At 47.2% G+C, this 23,674-nt stretch overlaps 1 protein-coding gene and 1 long non-coding RNA gene across 3 annotated transcripts; one reads left to right on the top strand and one right to left on the bottom strand.

Annotated features, from left to right (window-relative positions):
• The first annotated feature begins 9,239 nt into the window (after positions 1 to 9,239).
• Positions 9,240 to 10,613, top strand: LOC115496041 (uncharacterized). Its single transcript, XR_012056873.1, has 2 exons — positions 9,240 to 9,342; positions 9,530 to 10,613. It is a non-coding gene; the product is annotated as an uncharacterized lncRNA (long non-coding RNA).
• Positions 10,614 to 13,169: 2,556 nt separating this feature from the next.
• On the bottom strand, positions 13,170 to 23,632 carry ARL5A (ARF like GTPase 5A). Of its 2 annotated transcripts, none has more exons than XM_002198735.7 (6): positions 23,422 to 23,632; positions 21,670 to 21,730; positions 19,397 to 19,544; positions 17,688 to 17,771; positions 15,779 to 15,930; positions 13,170 to 15,133 (listed from the first exon to the last, which is right to left on the bottom strand). In XM_002198735.7, exons 1-6 carry the CDS (start codon positions 23,465 to 23,467, stop codon positions 15,085 to 15,087), a joined length of 540 nt encoding a protein of 179 aa, XP_002198771.1. In that variant the 5' UTR covers positions 23,468 to 23,632; the 3' UTR covers positions 13,170 to 15,084. The 2 variants fall into 2 exon arrangements, with proteins under 2 accessions (XP_002198771.1, XP_072787874.1); XM_072931773.1 differs by lacking the exon at positions 23,422 to 23,632 and adding an exon at positions 22,720 to 22,743.
• Positions 23,633 to 23,674: the final 42 nt, after the last annotated feature.

Genomic DNA, 23,674 nt, shown 5'->3' on the forward strand with positions numbered 1-23,674 from the left:
AGAAGAGCTGATAAACAGATCAAGTGACGGGGAGCAACCCTGGTATTTTGGAAGGTCAGGAATGCCGTGGTGCATGGAGCAGAACCAGGGTGATGATAACAGACGTGACTTCTTAGGGAATCACTCAACTGACAAATAGAGCTGACTTTGGTTCTTCAACAAGGTGCATTCAAAAGCCAATATCAACAATGATCTCTTTCCATGTGCTAGACCACATAATTCAGTAAGTGGTTCTCAGGAGCCCTTGAGAAACATCTTTTTCCTTAACTCTTTCCAGAGGTTCATATTTATATCCAGATGAAATATCATATCTCATTCACTTCTGCCAAGTATTTTAGACTCTGCCCAGAGCTGCAGACCCCTCCCTGTCTCCTTTGGCCGAGCCATTTTCAATTACTCTCCATTTTGCTTTACTAGGCAGTCCTTCTCCTTTTAATCTGATTTCTGTTTATTTAACATTCTTAACCTCTTTTGAAATTGTCTAGAAATTATCACAGCATGTTGTTGGGGTCTCTGCTCCTGATCCTCCATGTGCACTCCAGGAATACTCACAGGCTCCTTTTCCTCCCAAGAGTTGCTTCTCAATAGATTTGATGCCACACATGACATCTTCATTATCAATAACAAACCTTAATGGAGTGAAGGGCCAGCTTTCCTTATTGAATAATTCATTATTGTCATTCCAGCCCAATCCTGGAAGTTCCTGCAAAGAGTTTCTCCCTCAGTGATACTCTGCAAGCCCTGTGTTACTGGAACATCACCTTCAGATTTTACACTGCTGTTTGACATCTTGTTTAGAAAGACACTGAACAAAAATGGAATTACACGCAGGGTGCCAGCACCACTTTTTCTGCCCCTGAAATGCAGCTGTCTTTTAGTGTGGCAGATCTTCAGCAGCACAGCTCAGGGCTGGAAAAAAGCATGGAGTAACCAATGGAATTTACAGAAGGAGGTTGAGAACAAAAGGATTATTGGTGAAATGAAAAGTTGAACTGGAGATAAGATTTTTGCTCTGCCATCAGAGTACAAAGAGGGGAGGAAGGTGCTGTTGGGTCACTTGAGAAAATATTTCAATTCCTGCATTTTGTTGCTTTGCTCCTTCAGGTTCAAATCTCTGAGAAAATTGTAGCCACTGTGTGGGCAAGGAGAATCCCAGGATCCCTGAGGCTGGAAAAGCCCTGTCAGCCCATGGAGTCCAGGCTGTGCCCAAAGCCCACCCTGTCCCCAGCCCAGAGCTCTGAGTGCCACCTCCAGGAATTCCTTGGACACCTCCAGGGATGGCGACTCCAAATCTCCCTGTTCCTAACATGTATGAGGTAAAGGGAATAACAATGGTTGATATTCCTATTTTCTTTTCACTTGCTTTGTTGTGAAAACTTATGTCTGATTTTTGATGGAATATTCTGACGGAATATTCACAAAACCATAGAATCATTAAGGCTGGAAAAGATCTCCAAGATCATCAAGTCCAGCTTTTGACTTTGTATGAAAATACAAATTTGACTTTCTGGAGGAGAAATATTTCCAAAGCATTCACTGTGCCCTGGGTGGAGCCTGGCAGCTTTGCCCCAGGTTAATGCACCAGGCCAGATTTATCCACGACACACAAATGAGCACGTGCTCAGCAGTTCTGAGCTAAAGACAGAACACTGTAAAACTACTCGGGCAGAAAAAGAGGTTGTTTTGCATTTCAGTCACCAAGATTTAAAGCAAAAAAATATTTTCTTGTACTTAACGTATTTAAACATTGAGTTCAGTCAGTCCTGCTTATCCTACAGGAGCCACTCAGGGCATGATGGATAAATGTCCTGACATCCCAGGTGCTATATTTAACCTCCTGACATCCCTGGATTTAACAAGCATTGTATCATTGGAAAAGGGCATTTAAATCATTTAAATACATATTTGTGCCACCGTGTCTATTTTTAATCTACCACCAGTGAGTTCCTTCTCATTCTTTTCACCATTCCCCACAGCAAGGCTCCTCTGCCCCAGCACCTTTTGGTTTAACGTGTTAAAATACTGTGGAGAGCATTTAAAAGAAAAAAAAAAGAAAAACAAAAAAAAGAAATTAAGGGTTTGGTTGGACAATGCAAAGGATTATCTCCAAATTAAATATCCATCTATTTCTCTGACCCATCCATTTTTACAGCTGGCCAATCTTTTTCCTTCTGGATGAAACCAGGCTGGGAGCACAGGCCTTGTCAGGGATTGTCAAATTGTTCAGGTATCTGCCCAAACTTTTTAGTATTGAAAGTGTCCCACCAGAATATTTCAAAGACTTAATCAAAAGACAATTCAAAGTGGGGAAAAAATACAAACAAACCCAAACTTAAAAGAAGAAGAACAAGGTGTCAAATACTGATTAACTTTTTTCATTATAAGATTTGATAAAGCAAAGAGAAATCACATGAACAAATGCCCCTCCAGCTGGTTGTAGAAACTTAAAAATTAGGTTAATATTTAAAGCCCCCAGTGCTGAGGATATAAAATCAGAGTGTGAAAGATCCTGTGTATCGACACAAGATATTCACTGGGGCCACTGGCACAAGGAGAGTTCTCCTCGCATGACAGCATCTGTCACAGCCTCCCCTGTTCTTTACTTAGGGCCTTTGAGAATCCTAAAAGAAAATATTTATCCACAAGATGATGTCAAACAGCCTAATTTATCTCCCCTGCTAATGTTCCCAAGACAGCCACAGGGTCTTAGACACGGGTGCTCGTCAGAAAGAAGATACAGCAAAGGCAAATGTCCTCAAGAATTCAAAGCCAGCTCTGATTGTATTGGTCAGATTTCCTAACGGGAGGTGGTGAGGGAAGCTGAGATTCAGCACCCAGCTCAACATATTCAGGTTTTGGAATATTAATATCAGTTACTATAAACTAGGAAAGAAAGGTGAGGTTCTTCTTGAATCTTTTCTTCTTCCTGCTGTTTCTAAGGCGAATAAACTTTTATATTTTTAGAACTGAGGTACAAATATCAGCTGTAAATACTGGTGAAAAGCCCTGATTGGCAGCCAGAATTTCAGCTCTTATCCCTTTGGACAAGCCTCTGCCTCGCTACCCTTCAATGAAATAGCACAGCTCTTTTATCTTTTAAAGACAAACTTTTTCATTATTAGCACCAATTTGCAAATCTTTACAGCAACTAGGGTGAGAGATGTTCCTGTGTAAGCAGATTGATCTGCTCAAGATTGTCCCACCCATGGGAGTGTCAAGGCCAGGTTGGATGTGGCTGGGAGCAGCCTGGTTTGCTGCACCCGCTGCACTGATGGGTGGGTTATTGCTGAGGAAACACAATTCCTTCTTGGAGAATTCCTTCTTGGAAGAAATTCCTTCTTGGAAGAAATTCCTTCTTGGTGCTCCCCCTCAGGTGCCCGCACACAACTGTCCCACCATGAGGAATATTCCAGTTTTCTCAAATTTCAAACCTACTGGTTTCCCCAGCCTGCCTCCTTCCCCCAGCTCCTCACTGAACTCCTTGCAGTGAATTTAGAGCAGAGTTGTTGTTGCTCACAGAACCAAGCTGAAACAATTTATGAAGAAACCAAAACACAGGGCAGGTTCATGGCTATCCCAGAGCACACTCAGATAATTTCATGTCTTCACATTTCTACCAAAGCAGGAAGGTTTCACGTGGGGTTCTACAGCTCTGCCAACTTTCCACACCACCAACAAAGGGGTGGATTACCACAGAGGCATTTCCTGCTGTAAATCCTCCCTGTAAAGCAGGGACAGGGCTGAGCACTCCCTTTGGAACTGTGAGCAGAGCATCACCTTCATTCTGCAACCACCTCTGCTGCTTTTCCAGTTCAACCATTGCCCTGATGCTGCTGACAGATGTTCGTGCTCTGTGTGAGAACAGAGGGGAAAATCCAGTATTTACTCCCTTGGCCTCCATGCCTTTTTTCACCCAGGACATGCTTTCATTCCAAGAGGGAGCAAATTCTGAATACAAACAAGTGATTGAGGTAAAATTGTGACTTTTTGAGGTAAAATTGAGTCCTTTTCACCTTTTTTCTCCTTGGGCAAAAGAAGGAAAAGTGTTACTAACCCTCTTCCCCAATCCAAGGGTTTTCCAACGAGTGCAGGGTTCATTTGTGGAGTTTCCAGTGAAATGGCCTCAGGACCTTCCCTGCCTCTGGATCCTTCTCCTTCCAAGCCCCTCTGACTCCCCTACAAGAGTAAAACAACCACTGCAGAGTATTTCCCACCGCCTCTGGAAGATCAAACCTGCAATTCATGGGCTGGGACAGGAACTGTCCAAAGATCACAGGAGAAGGTCAAGACTTAGATCAAAGCTCAATGAATCTGCTCAAAAAATCCCAGAATAACCAGATCTTCGCACTGACAGACAATCCATGCACCCTGAGCCTCCTCCCTCTGCAGGATGCTGAACCAGAGCTCACATGTCCAATGTCACAGCCTTTACCAAACTGCAGCCCCTGTCTGAGACCGATTTTTAAAATATTCTTTCTCATTCTGCTGATTTAAAAGGAATATATTTATATGAAAGGTTCAAGCACCTCTGACTGTAAAACGAGGGGGGGAAAGGCAACGTGCTTCCCATTCCTGACTGGCATTGCTGGGGTGGTATCTCACACCCTGAAATACAACCTGCAGTAGTCCATAAAATATTAAGACTGCTCGCTGGCCGTGGCCAGGAATACTCTGCAGCAGCAGTTCCCAGGGCAGAATGCTCTGTGAAAGGTCACTAACACAGCACTGAGGTCACCAGCACAACAGCCACCAGGAGTCATTCTTCTCTGCACTATTATTAACAGCACTGAGTGGCCACAAGGAATCTGCTGGGCTCCCACTGCTCTGCAACAAAACCCAGAACGTACAACTTCATTGCTGCACCAATAAAGGGACATTTAATCACAATAAGGATGATAGCATCACAAATCACCTCCCCTCACTCCCTTGGCACTGGGCCATGCTCTCCTCACTGGGGAACCTGCAGGAGCTCCTGAGGCAGCAGAAACTTCTGCAAACTGAACTGACCCCACTGACATCCCTGCAGGGACGTGAGCAGAGTCCTCACCTGAATAACTCACACCAGGACAGCTGGAGCCAGCCTGGGAGGGCTGGGAATGTTCCCCTGGAGAAGGGAAGGATCCAGGCAGAGCTCAGAGCCCCGGGAATGTTCCCCTGGAGAAGGGAAGGATCCAGGCAGAGCTCAGAGCCCCGGGAATGTTCCCCTGGAGAAGGGAAGGATCCAGGCAGAGCTCAGAGCCCCTGGCAGGGCCTGAGGGGCTCCAGGAGAGCTGGAGAGGGACGGGGGACAAGGGATGGAGGGACAGGAGCCAGGGAATGGCTCCCACTGCCAGCGGGCAGGGATGGGTGGGAGATTGGGAATTGGGAATTCCTGGCTGGGCTGCCCTGAATCCTTGGCAGTGCCCAGGGCCAGGTTGGAGCAGCCTGGGACAGGGAAAGGTGTCCCTGCCTGTGGGTGCTGGAACTGGGTACCTTTAGGTCCCTGTGAGCCATGCTGTGATTCCAAGATCCCGAGATGAGCTCCAGACCTTTGCTAAGGACAGTTGGGCTCCTGCCCTCACCCTCAGAGCTGCTCACCGTGGTCTCCTCATCTGCCCAGAACCATCCAGGCTTTGCAATGCCCCTTTTCCCTGCAATGGGAGGGCAAGGGGGGATAAACCTATATTCATTAAATAGTTCTCATTTCCAGGAGTCTGGCAGACTTTCAGCTCTTTGAAAGCCCTTCCACGGGACGCTGAACTCCTGATGACTTCACGGGGCTTTTTATAAAGTGAGATAATGGCAGTGGAGGGACAGGAGCAGCTGCACAGTTCCCTGGCTGTGGCAGAGGTGGCCCAAACCCCACAGCCTCCAGCAAAGCCATCACCCCGTGGATGCAGGAGCTCACGGACACACTGCTTCCCAGGGCAGGAGCCACCTCACCTTCCATGTGGGAATGTCCTGGGACAGATCTCGAGCACATCCTGCTACTGAAGGATGGGATGGTTTCATCCAATAATTCCCTTCACAGCCTGAAAATTCAGTGTTCATCCAACACAGGTTACACCACGTTGAGCCTTTTCAGTGCTGGACATTCCCTGGCAAAAATAGCTTTGCTGAAAAGCACAGTAAAGATTAAAAACCCAATCTAACTCATGCAGAAGTGTTGTCAATCCACACATTCCTGAGCAAAATACACAGAACAAATATTTTTGCACACTGATTCTTTTTGCAAATCTGCAAATCAAGTAAATGATTTTCAGGTTTGAATGGAGTTGTTCCTACAATTTTCTTAGTGTTGATAGCCAGCAAAACGATCTGTGTAGAAACAACCCATCCCTTCACCATGGAGAAATACCAGAAAACACAAAAATATCCAATTTACTGAAGGAGATTTTTTTTTTAAATAGCAGAAACAGGATAGACTAAGGCAAGACTAAATCTAGATTGTCCCAGGCACGGCGGGAGCCCAGTGAAACAGCACGAAATTGCTGTGATAAAAGCTCATCCTGAGAGATAAAAACTCACTTGAGGGGTTTACTGGTGTGTGAAACAGATCATTAAATTACTTTATTCGGGCTCAGAGGGGGCTGAGGTTTAGGAGAGCTGGACTGGGATAACCCCACAGCAGGGGAGGGCCAGGCTGGATCCTGGGGAAAATTCCTTCCTGGGAATTCCTGCCTAGCCCAGGCAGTGATGGAGGCCCCATCCCTGGAGGGATTTGAAGCCCTGTGGCTGTGGCACGTGGGGACATGGGCAGTGGTGGCCTGGGCAGTGCTGGGGATGGTTGGACTCGATGATCTTGGAGGGTTTTTCCCTCCAATCCAAGGATTCCTTGCTCCACGTGCAAAGTTTTCCCTTGTTTGCCTGGTGGGACAGCAGCTCTATGACGAGGTGAGGAGGGGGACAGAGGATTTCTTTTGGTGGCTGCGCTGGCCTAAAGAATTTCATTCCCTTGGATAAAGCAAAACAAAACTCTTCATTTGCTGTCAAAAGGAGGATCCTGCCCCCATCTGGCCTCCCTGGAAGGGAACAGCTGGAGCAAGAAATCTCAGAGCTGCAAATCCTGCTTTGGAAGGGACTCACCAATGCAGCTCCTGGCCCTGCACAGGACAGCCACAGGGATCCTTCCCAGCATGTCTGGGAGGTGCTGGCATGGGAACACCGAGTCCCCAGCCACTCTCTGTGCTCAGGAACAGAGAGAATCCAGCGTTGGGTGCAGAAGTGCAGATCATTGGAATTTCCTGGAGCATCTCCATCACTGCCATCGTCTGTGTGGGTCCCACTGTGCCGTGCTGGGAAATCCACCCTGCCATCTGCCAGGGCATGGCAAGGGACCTCAGTGCCCTCAGCAGAGCTGTGCCCACCACCAGGAAACACAACAACGATGGTTCCAATCCCTTTGCCTCCCGAAATCCCTCAGGTGTGTCACTGCTGGCCACAGACACCTTCTGGCAAAATGACCCAGCCTCAGAGCTGGGCTGGTTCTTCCCCAGGGCTCTGAGGAGGAAAAGGGGGAAAAACCCAATGGTCAAAATCCTGAGAGGCCTCTCACTTCCAGAGAAGCAGAAATAAGGTTTCATTTTAAATCTCCAAGTAGCTGAAGCCCAGAGATCCTCCAGCCCCTTCCCCCTCTCCCTGCTCCAGCATCCTGTCATTCCCTCACTGGTGCTGCTGCTCCTATAGCAGGAAAACACTGCAAGAATGGGATTTTTTCCCCTTATCTCAGTTAAAAAAAAGAGTTAAAAAAGTTTGTGCATTATCCCAGTGTTCTCTTAGAAACACCAGGGATGAATGGTCCCAACACGTGATGGGAAAATGGTTGTGCCTGGATTCAGGCTGCCCTTGCCCACAGGATGGCAAAGAGGGGCTGTTCCTCCCTGTCCCTGTCCTGCCAGGGAACAGTCCCCACTGCTGAACTCTGTCAGCACTCCAGGATTTTATCCTCATGGAGGACCTTATTTTTATCTACAACTTACCTGAAAGGAGGGTGCAGCCAGCTGGGGCTCAGGACCTGCTCCCAGGGAACGAGGGATGAGAGGGAACAGCTTCAAGCTGTGCCACAGGAGGGTTAAACTGGATATTAGGGAAAATTTCTTCCTGGAAAGGGTTGTCCAGCCCTGGAACAGCTGCCCAGAGCAGTGGTGGAGTGCCCATCCCTGTAGGACAATCCAGACATTGGGATTTCTCAGGAAGATTTGCACATCAAGGAAAATTCAGGACTCACTGCAGCACCTTTGGCATCCCAGGCACGGTGGATCTCCAAGAAATTCCCTGGCCAGCTCCACACAGACAGTTTGGTTTATTTGTTGTTTACACAGCTCTGATTTCCACCCATTAACCCAAGTTCCAAAGCCAAACCCACAAAAATGTCTCAACATCTGTGAGGATCCTGCAGCACAAAGCTCTCCCTCCTTCAACATTTACACTGAATCTTTATTTCTGTACAAAAATTTAGACAATTTTCATTGTTCCCACAACCTCTTTACATGACCCCACGAGTTGCCTACATATATATATACACATATTTGAAACAGAAAAAAAACCTTCCAGCTCTGAAGAATGAAGGTAAAAACTGTTGGAACTGAAAAATTAATGTCAAGAATTAACTGTATTTATTGTCAATATTATTGACTATTCTGTATCTTTACATGTATTTCATCCCCGTATTAAAATAAAAACATTCAGAATAACTCAATACAGACTGTGCAACAAGAGCAACACAACCTGTAATTTAAAAAGTGGTAATAGCATCTAGAAAGAATTAATTATTCAATTAAAACGTATTCATTAAAAAAAAAAACAAAACATTGAAGGAGAACTCAGCAGTCTTAACTTTTATACACTCAAAAAAAGAGCCAAAAAGTAATATTTTCTGTTCAAAAGCCTGTTCACAGTTCCATACACAGGCACAAAGGACTAAGGAATGCACAGCTGGGCTAAACAGGACAAAAATAAAGTGTGAGAACAGTGGCTTCTCTTTTAATCACCTAATATTTCACTGGATTCCAAGGAAAACTGGAGTCAGTTTTCAGAAGTTCTGTCAAAGTCAAGGAATAATGGAGTTAAGAGGGACAGGCAGGACAAGACCTGGCTTTAGGCAGCTCAGCATTCCTTCACCCGCCACAAAAATGTCCCCAGAGAAGCTGGAAGGACAAGGAATGTGCAAAGGCATCTTGGCATCTCCTCCACCATCCCAACCTGGGGTTTGCTGCAATTCCTTATTCCCCAGAACTCCCAGAACTCTGTGTGTTATTTACAGGAGGTCATTCCATGGGATCAGCCCATGGATGCAGCTGGAGGGACCCAAGGAGGTCATTCCATGGGATCACCCCATGGATGCAGCTGGAAGGAGCCAAGGAGGTCATTCCATGGGATCACCCCATGGAGAAGGAGCCAAAGTCATTCCATGGGATCAGCCCAGGGATGCAGCTGGAAGGACCCTAAGGAGGTCATTCCATGGGATCACCCCATGGATACAGCTGGAATGACCTTAAGGAAATCATTCCATGGGATCACCCCATGGATACAGCTGGAGTGACCCAAGGAGCCCCAGTGCCCCCAGGGCTGGGCAGGAACACCTTTACCCAACCCTGGGACCACCAAGGCTGGAAAAGCCCTCCAAGGTCACCCATCCAACCTGTGCCCGACCCCGCCTTGGCACCCACCCAGTGCCACATCCAGCCCACCAACACAAAGCTGGGAATTTCATCCCCTAACTCAATTTTGGCTCCATCTCTTTTGCTTTTTAAGGAGTTTCCTGCAGCCCCCAGCGCTCACAGGTACCTGTGTGTGATTTATGGGTATAGAAGAGGGGCACATCCCTGGGATTCAGCATTTCTGATGGGAAAACAACATTTCACACTCATTTTAATTCCCAGTCTCAACACCAACCAGCACAGACTTATCACCAAACTTGCCCCAGACAAATTCCCCCCCATCACAGGCTGAGCAGAACAGCACATTTCACCCCAAAAACACCTAAACAGCCCCAAAAACCAGGTCAGAAATCACGTATTTGCTTGAAAACTTTCACTGCAACTCCCACACACAAAGTTTAATGCAAACAGGCACATTTTACAAGTGTTTTCAACTTAAAATCATAAATACTGGTAGGTTTTAAAGAATTAGTAATTGACATCATCTATAAATGCATAAATATGATGGTACAGAGCTCCCAAGCCCAAATTTGTATTTGCTCCACTTCAACAAGAATGAAGAGAACGGAACGAGTTCCCTTCAGCTGCATGAAAATCAGTCTGAAAGACAGAAAGTGGCAAAGGAGAAACAATTCAAGGAATGCTCTGATCAAATTTCAGGGGGGAAAAAAGTTGCCTGATAGAATCCTGGTTTTCCTTTAATAAATAGCTTTATAAAATGTTTTGGCTAAATGGCTTCAATGCCCCTGTGTGAGTGCAGACACAGGAGTGCTCCAGCTGGGAGCTGCCAGCCCTCCCAAGGCTTGGGATTCACCTGCACCATCATTTTATACCTTCTGAAATGAAATTTTCCTGCAGTCTCAGCGTTGGCCGTGTCCTGGCTGCGTTTCTTTCAGGAAGGTGACAAAGTCTGGAGTGGGAGAAGCACAAAGCAGAAGCGATGAAGGGAAAGCTGCGGGACCCACGGGATGTTCTCCCTCCCACCCCTGCCCAGAGCTGCTTTACCCGGGCACTGCAGGGCACAAACCTGCCCCAGAGCCGAGCCTGAGGGGTGCAGAGACACCCAGGGGTGCAGAGACACCCAGGGGTGCTGAGACACCCAGGGGTGCAGAGACACCCAGGGGTGCTCGACACGAGACACCCAGGGGTGCTCAACACACACACAGCAGCACCAGGGCTGTCCCCATCGCTCTGTCACACACACCCCAGCCCCACACAGGCTGAGCTGGTTGCATTTTTTACCCTCTGCACAAAATCCAGCTTTTCTTGGCCCCTTCCCCAGTCAGACAAGGAGATCATGGAGCTGAAGATGTCCAAGGAAGGATTCCCAGCCTTCCAGGTAAAGCAGCATTTTCTGGCTTCCTCCAGTCTCAGCTGAGTTTTGTACATTTCCAAAAAATGTACAAAAAACTTAAAAACCCCACCCAGCTCTGTCCTTACACAAAGTCTGGCTTAAAAGGCTCAGGGTGGTAAAGTGACTCCACTGTGGATAAAGCTACAATAGAAAAATTTTCACTGGTAAGGCCCTCTTAAGGCAAGGAGAGAATTCCTGCTCCTGATTCTCACACATTAAATAAAAAGCTGCACTGGCAGCCCCTTACAATTCATCATTTTTGGCCTTTTAATGTATTCACCACAACGATATATTCAAGTCACATCTGGATTTATAACCAGGCCACATCTGCATTATCACACGAGTGCAAAGAGATTTTCCTTCCTCAGTGCCACTCTTGGTGCCAGGGATCAGCCCTGCCCTGCCCAGGGCTGCCCAGCATATGCATCTCAATTAGCTGAAAACGACTTTTCAGCCCTAATTAATCTGACAGTGACAAACTTGGTGTTCCACCAGCAGCGAGGAAGGAAGCACTGCCACCAAGGATTCCTGGATTGAGTTATTTAATGTTCCTCGACAGGAATTCCAGCCAACCACCCTGACACAAGGACAAATTCAGTATTTCCTGTCCCAAAGCAAACTCGGTGATACCTGATAAATGGAAAAGTGCTTGGAATGGCAGGGATAGGAGAACTGTAACAAATTTATCACAAATCCTGTTAAAACTTGGGTGTGGGGAGGGGAAAATCCACTCACTTCCACACACTGGGAGGCTTTTCTAGATCTGGAGCTCTATTCTAAGGGAATGGGAATCGTAGCATAGGAAGTAAAGCTGATTATGGAATTAGATTTAGGCACTTGAGCTGCAGAGATGTGGAAAGTGCTGGTCAGGTGCATTTGCCATTCACACACCTACACAATGCTCAGCAGAGCAGCTGCTCAGCCTCCCAAAAAGAAAAGATATTAAAAAATGAAGCTGTTCACATTCCCCAAGTCTGTTTTCCACCTCTCCTCACAATTACAGACCTGGATAATTCCCAGATGCCAGAAGCAGCATATTCCAGAGATGATTTACCAAACTGATGATCTTCTGAACCAAAAAAAACATTTGAAATATCAGATTATTGAAATATGATCTTTTTGGTTTTTTGCTACTAAAATGCCATTTTGCAGCATTATTTCAATAACCATTTTTAAGGCTCCTCCCTTTTCCCAAGCACGAATTTCATGGAGAAAAAAGGCAAAGCAGCAGAACCTTGAGGGTGAAACAGCAGCATCAGACCCCGAGGTCACACTCAGGGTAAGGCAACCCCTGCCCAGCAATCCCCAGTGGGAGCAGCACTGATGCAAAGTTCCCTGGATTTTCTATGGACAGAGCTGGGAGAAAAATGGGAATTCCCCTACAGGGAAAAGAAAAAAGCTGTCAACAAGGAGCACTGACACAAAACACAAAGGGGTCGAGAGATCAAAAGTTTGGCAGCTCTTCTCAGCGACTGAATTTAAAACATTTCTTTGTTCAAAGCACCCTCACAGCAAATATTCCAGGTGAGAGTCTGGAATTGATCACAGCAGCCATTCCAGGGAGTCTGGATTGATCACACAGGCTGGAATTGATCACAGCAACCACTCCAGGCCAGTCTGGAATTGTCACCTCTGCTGACAAACCCCACCATCCCCACAGACTGAAAATCAACATTTAAACCCCAAAAGCCCTGGAAAACACCACGATGTGTCAGGAAACATCAGCCACCACTGAATTCTGGCCACATTTGCCCTGAAACACACAACATGCACAGAAAGCTGAAGTGACCCATGAGATGTCTGCAGTCAGGTTAACACCGGGTCTTCACTGCCCAAAAGACAGAAAACAATGGAATGTTTGCATTCCAAACCCCTCGAGGCACAGAAACCCTGCCTGACAGCCAGCCCTGAGCTCTGCAGTCACTCCCAGCCCTGCTGGGCTCTGTGGTCACTGGGGAAACCAAGACAAGGTGAACCTCAGAGGCCACTGCAAGGGAAGAGTAAAAGCAGCCTAAGTGATGTGTAAACACAGAGGATCTGCTTGCAAACAACCCACACCTGCAGCAGAAATCTCCACCACCAACAGCAACAACTCCTTTCCTCAGCAGGCAGCCCCCAGCTCACCCAGCCTGTGTGGACTCAGCCCAGGGAAGACATAAGACTCAAAAACCAAACACTTGGGTTTAGAAGCAAGTCTGCTTTTTCTTTTTTTTAGACTAGAAAATGTACAATTCCATTTCATATGCAAGTGTGCACAGAGCTCTTTGCTTGTAGATACTGTCAGAGAAACTGAGAGAGTCTTTGCATTAAATTGTTAATTCTTCAAACATTGATACATTTTGCAATACACCAGTTAAATACCAAGATCTATGTGCATGCACTAGAGATATATGCATGTACACCTTAATGTTTAACAAAGACAGCAGATCCCCCAGCCAGGGAGCGTTGGAGATACCAAAAATAGATTAAAAAGTTAAATTCTTTACCTGCCTTTGTTAAATACAGACTTAGAGATTGCCTCCCGTCCTTTCCCCAGGATTCCCATGCTCCCAGGGAGGCAGGTGGGCAGGAAGGCAGGAGCTGACCAGATTATCCCAGAACCAAAGAGAAGCACCTTAAAAAGTTCAAACTAAGCTTTAGAATGTCTTTAAAATGCCTTTTCCATCCTTACCACACACGGGGGCTGAGAAAGGGAAGAACATTTTAAACACAGTTTTGTTTCATTTTGCTGAACTCCCAATGCATCTCCCACGGAAGAGCCTGACATTTCCAAGCATCCCATTGCCTTCCCAACTGCCTGGATCCTCTAAAGTGGGAATTCTGACCCCCTTTTGCCTGGGACAGCCATCCCAGCAGGAGCTGCAGCAGGGAAAGGTGATCCCAGTGTTCTCACACTGTCTGGGACCATGCAAGGGAGTTCTGCTTTCAAGAGTTCTGCCCTGGAATTTGTGTGGGTCACCTGGAGCTTTTCAAGTAGTGTCATCTGCTTTGTCCCCATCCAGTCCCCTCCACTGCATACTGATACATCTGCATGTTTTAATATCTGCACATTTTATGTAGCAAAGAGTTTTTCCTCTGAAAAACACTTCATTAGAGTCTGCCTTGTACGATTCCAGTGACACTTTCAAACATACTTTTGTGCCTCTTCTTTGGTTAAGAAAAAAAAAGATACTTTTCCCTTCTTGACAGCCAAAGGTGTTTCTGCCAGACCTGAATCAACCAGCACAGCAGAGAAGGAAAGCAGTGGACAGGACCTGCAGCATCACCCAATCCAATGATGACCACAATGAAAGAGGAAAACCCATTTTATCTGAAACTCTTTGGCAAATTTGTTCTGTTTGCCAACCCTGGAATTCGAAGCTCAATCCATGTGCCTCAATCCATTCCAGCCTCCTCCCCAATCCAAAAATCATGGAAAAACAAGCAATGGGCTGAAGAGAGAGTTTGTTGATCAGGTTGTGGAGAGCCAAGGTGTGACTGACGTTGCAGCCAGACAGACATGGAGGGACTGGTGGCACGGGGACGTGGCCGTGTCACAGATCGGCACTACTGCCAACAGACTGATTCAGCTTTGCACCGGGCTGAGCAGATTGCAGTTAACCTAGGATTGAGGTATAAATATACACAAATATGTACAGTACACATACAGGAGAAGAGTTTTGCATTTGTAACATGGGCAGCCTCAGAAATACTGCAGAGTCGATACCTACGCCAGAGATTCGCTCGCTGATTTACTGGAATAACAAAGCCAACAACTTCCACTAGGGAGGGCTACAATGGGACCATAAAACTCTAAATTAAAAGCTCCTTCCTCTGGCTCCATCCTCCCCACGCCCAAGGCCGGACTGTTCCGAGGGGCAGCTTGAAAAGAAGGTTGGTCACAGCTCTGAAAGTCCTCCGAGGAACCTGAACCAACCTGTGCTCGTGTGCCTGCTCCCAGCTCCTCTGCGTGTGTGTGTGTGTGTGTGTGTGTGTGTGCAGCTATGTAGAAAATACAGTTGCCATCAGTTCAGTATAAATACATCCACCCCACCAATCTGCCACGGGAACAGCTCTGCTGCAGCAATGTCTGTGCAAAGAGGTCATTAAAAATCATCTGATCTTCAGCCGGGACATCATCCACTCCAGTCCTTGGCACAGCCTGGGAACACAAGAGGCAACATTTAGGGAATTCTCGGGATAACTCCAAAGGTAACTCCACAACAGCACCAATGTAAATTCTTCCCAAGAACTCTGAATCATTCCTGCAAACTCTTCACTCCCTGTATGGCACTTCCTAGATCTTATTGTATCATCTACGGCCAGAGAATTCAGATCCCAGATCTTCACGACATGAAGTTCTCTCTAATTAGAATTATTCTTAATAAACCAAATTTCAGTTTGCCCCCACCTCATCAAGCCCAAATCACATGATGTCTTATCTCTGTGAGGTGACATCATGGATTTGATGTAGATTTGGTGTTCTGAGCCCAAAAATCTTGTAAGTATCAAGATTATGAAGCTGTGAGGGCCCTGGGACAGGTGCCCAGAGCAGCTGTGGCTAGCCCTGGATCCCTGGCAGTGCCCAGGGCCAGGCTGGATGGGGTTTGGAGCACCCTGGGACAGTGGGAGGTGTCCCTGCCATGGCAGGGCTGGGATGGGATGAGGTTAAGGTCCTTTCCAACCCAAACCATACTGGGATTGTGGGGTTCTGGACAGGGGAGGAATGTGTGTTAAACCCAAATACCACAACACAACCCCCAGAGTCATTCCAGATTCCCCTCCTGCGGACACAAATCCCTCTTACCCCTCTCCAGTGAGAGCACAGCAGGCCTGAATGTGCCACTGGTGATCCTTAATCGAAGTCAGCTTCAGGAACTGGGAGATCTCAGCTACTGTCATGCACTCCTTCACATCCTGCTTGTTAGCAAAGATCAGCAGCCCTGCTTTCTTCAAGTCCTGGGCAGAAAGGAGAGGGGTCATGGCAGAGCAGCCCTTGGAGGCAGAGCAGGGGACACCAAAGCAGGAACCAGAGCCCCAGAGCCCCACAGCAAGGTGCTGCAGGCTGACAGGAGCTGCAGGAAATCCCAATCCAGCTCACCAAACAGCCAATTCTTCCCGTGGATGAGGAGGAACAACCTCAGGACAACATTTTGCTGCACTCCACGAGGATCAGAGCCCTGTGTTCCCCTGTACCTGAGCAGCATTCACAATTTGGAACAGTGACTCCAGGGATAAACTTGTTTTACCTCAAATTGCTTGGAATATCACAAAAGCACGAGTGTATTATTGAAAACCTTTCCCTTGGAAAGCAAAAAGGTGTTCCCAGGAAGCCAAGCCAGCTCAGGCACTGAGCTGCCCATCAGGCACACTCCTGTTTGCAAGCAGCCAAATTAATTCCCAAATAATCAATTGCTCCAGAAAACAGCTGGAACTGAGCTGGACAACTCAATTTTGCATTAACAGCAGCTCCATGGAAGTGGCTAGGAGAAAGAAAAGATTTTCAAGGAGCAAAGAAAAGAGATTTTAAATCAATATTTGACTTTCATTGCTGCTCTCTCCCAACGTCACAGCCTGGGAACATCCTGCTGGGACACAAAGGGCACATTCACTGCTCCCAAATGGGCTCCACTCTGCCTGGAATTCCAGACTTCCCTGCGGCAAAATCAGCTCCTTAACCCCCTGATCTTCCTTTGGAGATCAGGAAACAGAAGATGCAGGTTTTTGCAACAGCCTGAGGAGTCCAGCTCTGAAATCCCAATCCTGGACAACAGCACCAAAACGCCCCCGTGCCACATTTAACACCCCACAGCCTGACCTACTCTGTTAGAATTTACTTTATTAAAAACTATTTAAATTAAACATCAAAAATTAAAAAAAAAAAAAAACCAAACAAAAAAAACCAAAGAAAAACAAACAAAAAAAACCCACACAAGCAAAACCAAAAAAAAAAGCCACAAAAAATTAAAACTTGAAAGATCCTATGCAAAGCCCTTGTTTTTCCTCAAATGAAATCCATAGGCAGGCTGTGCCCTTCCTGCAGGCTCCCAAACTGCAGCTATAGGTTAAATATAGATGGAATATTTTAGGCTATAATGCCATCATTTTTATGCTTTTTTTTTATTCTGAGACTTAAATTTGCTCAGTGTCAGCTCACACACCCTGATCCAGTTTGCATCCAGGTCATGCCACAGATGCTGCCTGGCTTTTACATCAGTCCAGCTCAGGTTTAGACCTGACCCAGGGCTCAGGTTTAAGGAAGGTCTGTACAATTTAGCAATTCCCACTCTGAAATTCCAAATACCCACAGAGCAGTGCCTGCTACAGCCACGGGCTGAGGTTCCTTCAGTTTCAGAGCTGGGTGCTCCAACACACATTGTAAAGGCTGTAAAACTTCAGGAAACCATGAAGATATCAAAAATAATTATTAAATTATTGCAGGAAACCACGGGGTTTTATAGGCTCTAATTCAGATATAACATGGATTGAAGTACAAACCCACAGATGTCCCCGAGAGGTCTGGAGCACTCTGTCAGGCTACTTCTGTAATTCAGTATTAATTAACAGCTTTGCTGGGAGCTCCACAGAAGACAGTGCAGCAGGGACAAGGCAGTTCAGGGTGTAAATCTGCTTCCCTTGGTGTCTATCAGCCAGATAATTAAAATAAATATTAAAAAATTACTAAAATAAATATTAAAGACACAGGGTACACTCACCTCGTGTGCTAACATTTTATACAGCTCTTCTTTAGTCACAGAAATTCTCTCTCTGTCTGTGCTGTCCACCACAACTATCACAAACTGCAAAAAGGGAGAGTTATTAGGCAGAGAAACTCCTGCTGTTCCCACTCTCAGCCCATTATTCAGCTGGATTATCAGCCACCATCCCTGCTCCCAAACTTCCCTCCAGCCCCAGTAATCCCACAGGTCTGGGGTTATTCACTCTTGTGCTGTGCTTTGGTACAAAAGCAGCTCTGACACAACTTTTCACTTTCTGTTCTCCATTTTGCAGTAAAAAATTCACATTGAAAGCAAGAAAATTCTCTGTAATCCCAGATCTGGTTTTGTTCTTTGCTTGGTGTAACTGAGGCACCGCACAGATCCCTCAAATAATTTGCTGCAGCCTTTAAAACAAAGTGCATAATTTTTCTTTGGCTAGGTCAAGAACTAACATGCAAATAGGCATTTGCAGAGGATTAAAAAAGTCCTGAAGCTCCAAACTCCAAGAACACACTCCCAGCTTCATTCAGGCTGGAAAAGAACTTTAAGGAATCACAGCACCTCATAGGGATGAACTGGAGAACAAAGGTAATTACTGTGATAATTGCATTTAACCACACAAAACATAATTTATATAATATAAATAACTGTATTTAGATTGTATTTGATAACAGATAGGAAACCTTGATTTAAAGCATTATTTTTATGAAGTTGTGTGCTTGATAAAATTTACATACATATATATATTTATATGTGCATTTATATACATATATATATATTTTTATATATATATATAATATACATATGTGTGTGTGTGTACTGCAACTGCACCTCTGAAGAGTTCTGAAAACTCTTGGGGGTGTTTAAGCTGGTGTTGACAGGAACTTGTGAGGCAGAGCTGCCAACATTTCGGGGGAAAACTTTTGGGCTGTCAGGCAGGTTTTGGAGCACAGAGAGTGACTGTGGAGACAGCAAGGGGAATTCTGCAATTCCCAGAGAAGTGAGAGCAGCCCCAAAGGATGAGCAGAGCTGCAGATGCAGCCCCAGGCCCTGTGTGGGAATCCAGGACATCCCTCTGGCTGCCCTGGGACCCTGGCAGGGGTCAGGAACCCCCCTGGACAGAGCCCCCAGAGACACTGGCTGTGATCTCTGTCCATGGAAAAGAGTTTTCAATCTCACAGGATGAATTACCAGCTCTGAGTGTTTGATATCAGCAATAATTAAGTGTGGCACGGGTGCAAAAGTAAAATTTTAGGATTCTAGATAAGGGTTCCAAAGGGGACAAGATGGAGGAAATTGGGTGTGCCTTGTCCTTTTCCTCCTTCTTCATGCCCTCCATGTTTCACTGTGGTGTTGGCATTTTTCTGTTGGTTCAGGCTGGGGACACACTGTCCAACGTAGGTGACAGATATTGGCACGTTATTGTAAATCCAGCACAGGTAGTTTGTGGTATTTAATGTTTGTACCATCCCACTGAGGGCAGAGCCCCACACGCTGCCCTGCAGGACAGAGCTGCGGCAGGGCAGCAGAACATGTTAGAGATAAACAGAATAAACAACCTTGAAACAGCACAGACCAATTATGGCTTTTCTTTGGCAGTGGGGCTGACAGACAGAGACTTTCTACAATCTGGGAATCATCAATACATCAGATTCTACAGCCCTGCAGCCGTGCCCAGGCCCTGCCCCGTGCCCCAGGGCTGTCACCTCGGTGTTGGTGTAGTAGGTGTTCCAGGAGGAGCGCAGGGACTCCTGGCCCCCGATGTCCCACATCAGGAAGCGCGTGTTGTTCACCACGATCTCCTCCACGTTGCTGCCGATGGTGGGAGAGGTGTGAACCACCTCGTTCATGGAGCTGCACGGGGAGCAGGGAACAGGGACAGTCAGCCAGAGTCACCCCAGGAGACAACCTCAGCAAACATCCCTGGGCAGGCAAGGTTTGATGGTGGAAAGTGCAGAAATGCAAATAAAAACAGCAATAAAAAGGACTCGGTGAACTATGTAATAATCAAATTATAGAGCTGAGAGAGCACTTGTGAACAAAATGTGTTATAATTAATTAAACCATAGAGCTGAGAGCATTTTTGCTTCAGAAGCTTTTGGGAGCACTCAGCTCTCCTTTCTCCAGGCCCATTTTGGCCCACATGGGACAGAGCAGTTGTTTTGCTTCAAGAATGTGGTTAAGCCACAAGATTTCCAAGTTTCAGCAAAACAACAACTCATCCTCCAGCTCCACCAGGAACACTTCACCCACTCCATCCCGCTCTCCTTCCAGGGCAGGCCACTAAAACCAGGCTTTCTTCACAATGCTTCATGTCCTAACTGCCTCCTCTTCTCCCCTCAGCACAACTCAGTACACAACTTTTTGAGAGAAACGCAGCTATTAAATATTTCAAATATATTGTTTAGAGATACTGAGTGTGACTTTGTCACCAAATGTTTGATGTGAAACATCAAACAACCAAACGTGTGCTCTGGATTCTCCAAAAGTTCAGACTATTTAAACTCTACTGTAACAGACAAAAAAATTAACAGTAGCTCCAAGGCAAACCATCTGTGTTCAAAAGAACTTAAATTATTTTTTCTTCTGATCATCTTGATACAGCTTTTCATTTTGTATGAACCTTTTTGAAGTTCCAGCAGAGCTTTTAGTTACAGTGACAGCAATTTGAGACTTGTAATGGTGCAGGGCTATTTCCTGAAGAGGATCCAGAGAGCCAGAGAATTAAGGGATGGTGCAGTGTTCTGAAAAGAAATCCCAGCTACCCTGGGCCAGTGCAAGGAGAGCTGAGCATGAGAATGGCAGAAAAAGAAGTGTCTGCAAGAGGAAAAACGGGATCTGCAAAGTTGGGGTAGGGTCAAGGAGGAGTAAGTCAGGAGAATAAAGGAGCTGGGAAAGTCCTCCGGCGTCAAAGTGGGTACAAAGAAGGAGACAGACAGACAGAGATCTGTATGAGAGGGAAAACGCTGAAACTGCAGAAATAAGGGGAAGAACTGTGAGACATTTGTGAAGGAAGTGGATTAAAAACCACCAAGGACGGCCCTCGGCTGCAGGAGTTCCCAGGCTTAAGAAATACCCTTCATTCTGTTTGTGCTTTTTAACACCTCTGACTTCCTCCATAAATCACCATCACCTTCTCTCTCCCTGCAGCGTGGCAGGGCACCAGCAGCCAGAAATGTTTTGGGAAAGGAAAAGCAGGCTGGAATGTGACAAACCCCAAGCACTTCCAGAAAGCCAATTTTAAATGTGGGCTTGGAGCAGCACGGCCACACGGTTTAACAGGAATTATTTCTGACTGGGGAACACTCCTCAGTGCCACACACTGCACGTGGGAAAGGGCCAACCTGTCCCCTGCACAAACAGACCTTGAGCTGCTTGTGTCACCCAGCAGTTTCTGAGCCTGTGGAGAGACTGGTGTCCTCTATCAACCTGCAGCTGGGGAACTGAGATATGGAGCTCATTCCAGCTCCGTGTAAACCAGGAGCAAGGTTAATGCAAGGCAAACACAAACCAGTGCTGCTGTTGAAGGCAGAAGTGCAGGACAGCACGGAGGTGTTGTCCTGGCTTTGTGCTGTACCAGCCTTCCTCCTTCATCCCATCCCAAACACCAAAGTGATCTCAGCACTGGGGACACAAGTCAGGGCAGGCAGAGGTGCTTTGCCACTCACAGAGTGATCTGCCTGCTGTTTAATCTGTGGCGTGGATCAGTTTTGCAACAGTGTCCCGTGGCCAGCACTCACTACAATCATATTTTATGGGGCTGGCAGAGAGCCGAGGCCGTGACACCGAGGGCGGCTGGGAGTGCGTGCTAAGAGCAGGTGATGTGATCCCAACCCCTCCAAACAAAACCTCATTCATCCAGCAGAGCCCTTCCCAAACTCCAGCCACCCTCTGCCACCTGGAAAGCTCTGAGTAGAAGCACCCAGGGCCACGCAGCACACCTGGAAATGCCCCCAGCGTCCCCGCAGGTCCTACTTACAATTGGTACAGAATGGTCGTTTTCCCTGCATTGTCCAGGCCCACAATGATCACTTTGTGCTCTGCAAGGGAAACAGCAGGGGTAAGTCACAGCTGCTGGGTCTGCAGCAAGGTTAGTGCCACGTTTGCCACCGGTTTCCTGAGCCAACTGTGCCCAGCTCCAGGTGCCGTGGTCAGGTGTGTTCGTGGGCCAGGGGAGGGACTGGCACCTTCTCACCCTCCACAGAACCATTCCTGAGAGATCTCAGAAGGATTTTCCCTTCTCTGGCTGCCAGTGTCACGCTGGGATCCTCTCCCAATCTCCTGAAAGTTTTTGCAGCCTGTATCAAACTTCATCCCCTCCAGCTCTCAACTCCACTTTTTCAACTTTTCAGCTCCCAACTCCGCTTTCCCTTCACCCAGGCAATCTCTTGATGTTTTTGCAAAAAAAATCTTGTGAGATCCCTGTGCCTGTCTTTCCTCCTGGGGAACAGATGTGCCCTCCAACATTTCACAGCACACATTCACCCCCTTTGCCCTTGGACAAGTCACCAGGTGCTCCACAACCCACCTCTGACACTTTGGAGCCCAACTCCCTCATCAATTCTTGCTTCCCTTCAGCACCTCCTCTCCTGTGCATCACAAAAGTGGCTGGGAACTCTACAACTGGTGGTGTCAAGCATATCCAAAGTGATGATTTCCAGTTTGGGAGAGCACAGCCAGCTCTCAGCTCTGTTACACAACTTTCACTTGCACAACCAAGCAGACCAGTCAAGTAAAAGCTTGGTGAGAAGGGGGTTTCTCCCCTCCTTCCCCGTGTCCCTCAAGGGCGACAAAAAACATTAAAAACACGCCCAAACCTCAGACTCTCAATCTCTGCCAGCCAACGACACTCACACTGGTTTATCCCTTAGGAGATGGAGGGGACAGGGGTCAGGTAAGTGGGGGTTTCTCGAGTTTGATTTTACCAATATTGTGTGGTTTTGCAGAGTTGTCTTTTATGCCCTCCAATACAAATTCCAGCTTTAATTACTCTGCATAACTGCACAATATTGTAAAAGTGTCTGCTTACCTGACCCCACATAACTAGGAACTTTTGTTTCAGGTGGGATGCTGCCAGCATAGTGGATGTTAGGAAATCAGTTGGAACAGAAGGTCTGAGGTGGGGCTGGATGCTACAAGACAAAAATATTTTGCTGTATTCGCACTACGCGTTAACGGGGACAGAACTGGGACGTTCAACGAGCAGGTGTGAGAGTACTGAGCCTCACTCAAAATCAAACTCCAAGGACCTCAGAAACACGGAAAGGGCACCAGGAGGTGTTTTGTAGTTAAAGTTACAACTCTCACCAACACCTTGCTGTAAGGAGACAGGTGTGAAAAATCCCAGAATGGTTTGGGTTGGAAGAGAAATCAAAGATCACCCAGTGCCATGGGCAGGGACACCTTCCCCTGTCCCAGCCTGGCCTGGGACACCTCCAGGGATCCAGGGGCAGCCACAACTGAAGCTATAAATAACATTTACTCCGTGAACGAGCCACTTATCGAGGATTGCCACTTAAACCCACACTCTGCCGGCAGCAAGAGGAGCCCACCCGCCACGCCGCGCTCCTCTGGCACACATCAATAATTAAACAGGCGGCTGTCAGGAAATGAGCACTCCAGCAATTGGGAAAAATAAATAAATTTAAAAAAAGGTTAAAGCCGCGACTTGCAGGAGCCCCGGAGCGGGTGTGGGTCCCTCCCGGCTGTCCCCGGTGCCCGCGGGCCTCACCCTGGTGGTTGAAGAGCCTCCATATCCTGGTGAAGAGGATCCCCATCCTCGGCCGGGCGCTGCGGGCCTCGCCGGCCGCGGCTCTGCGGGGCCGCGGGCGCTCAGGGCCCGGCGCAGCGCCCCGAGTGCCGGCTGGGGCCGCGCCGGGGCCGCTGCCGCTCGGACATCGCCGCGGGGTCGGGACGGGGCTGGGCTCGGCTCGGCTCGGCTCGGCACCGGGAGCGGAGCAGCGCCCGCGGCCGCCTCACGGACG

Source organism: Taeniopygia guttata, chromosome 7, assembly GCF_048771995.1.
Source record: "Taeniopygia guttata chromosome 7, bTaeGut7.mat, whole genome shotgun sequence".
In the NCBI taxonomy this organism is placed as follows: domain Eukaryota; kingdom Metazoa; phylum Chordata; class Aves; order Passeriformes; family Estrildidae; genus Taeniopygia; species Taeniopygia guttata.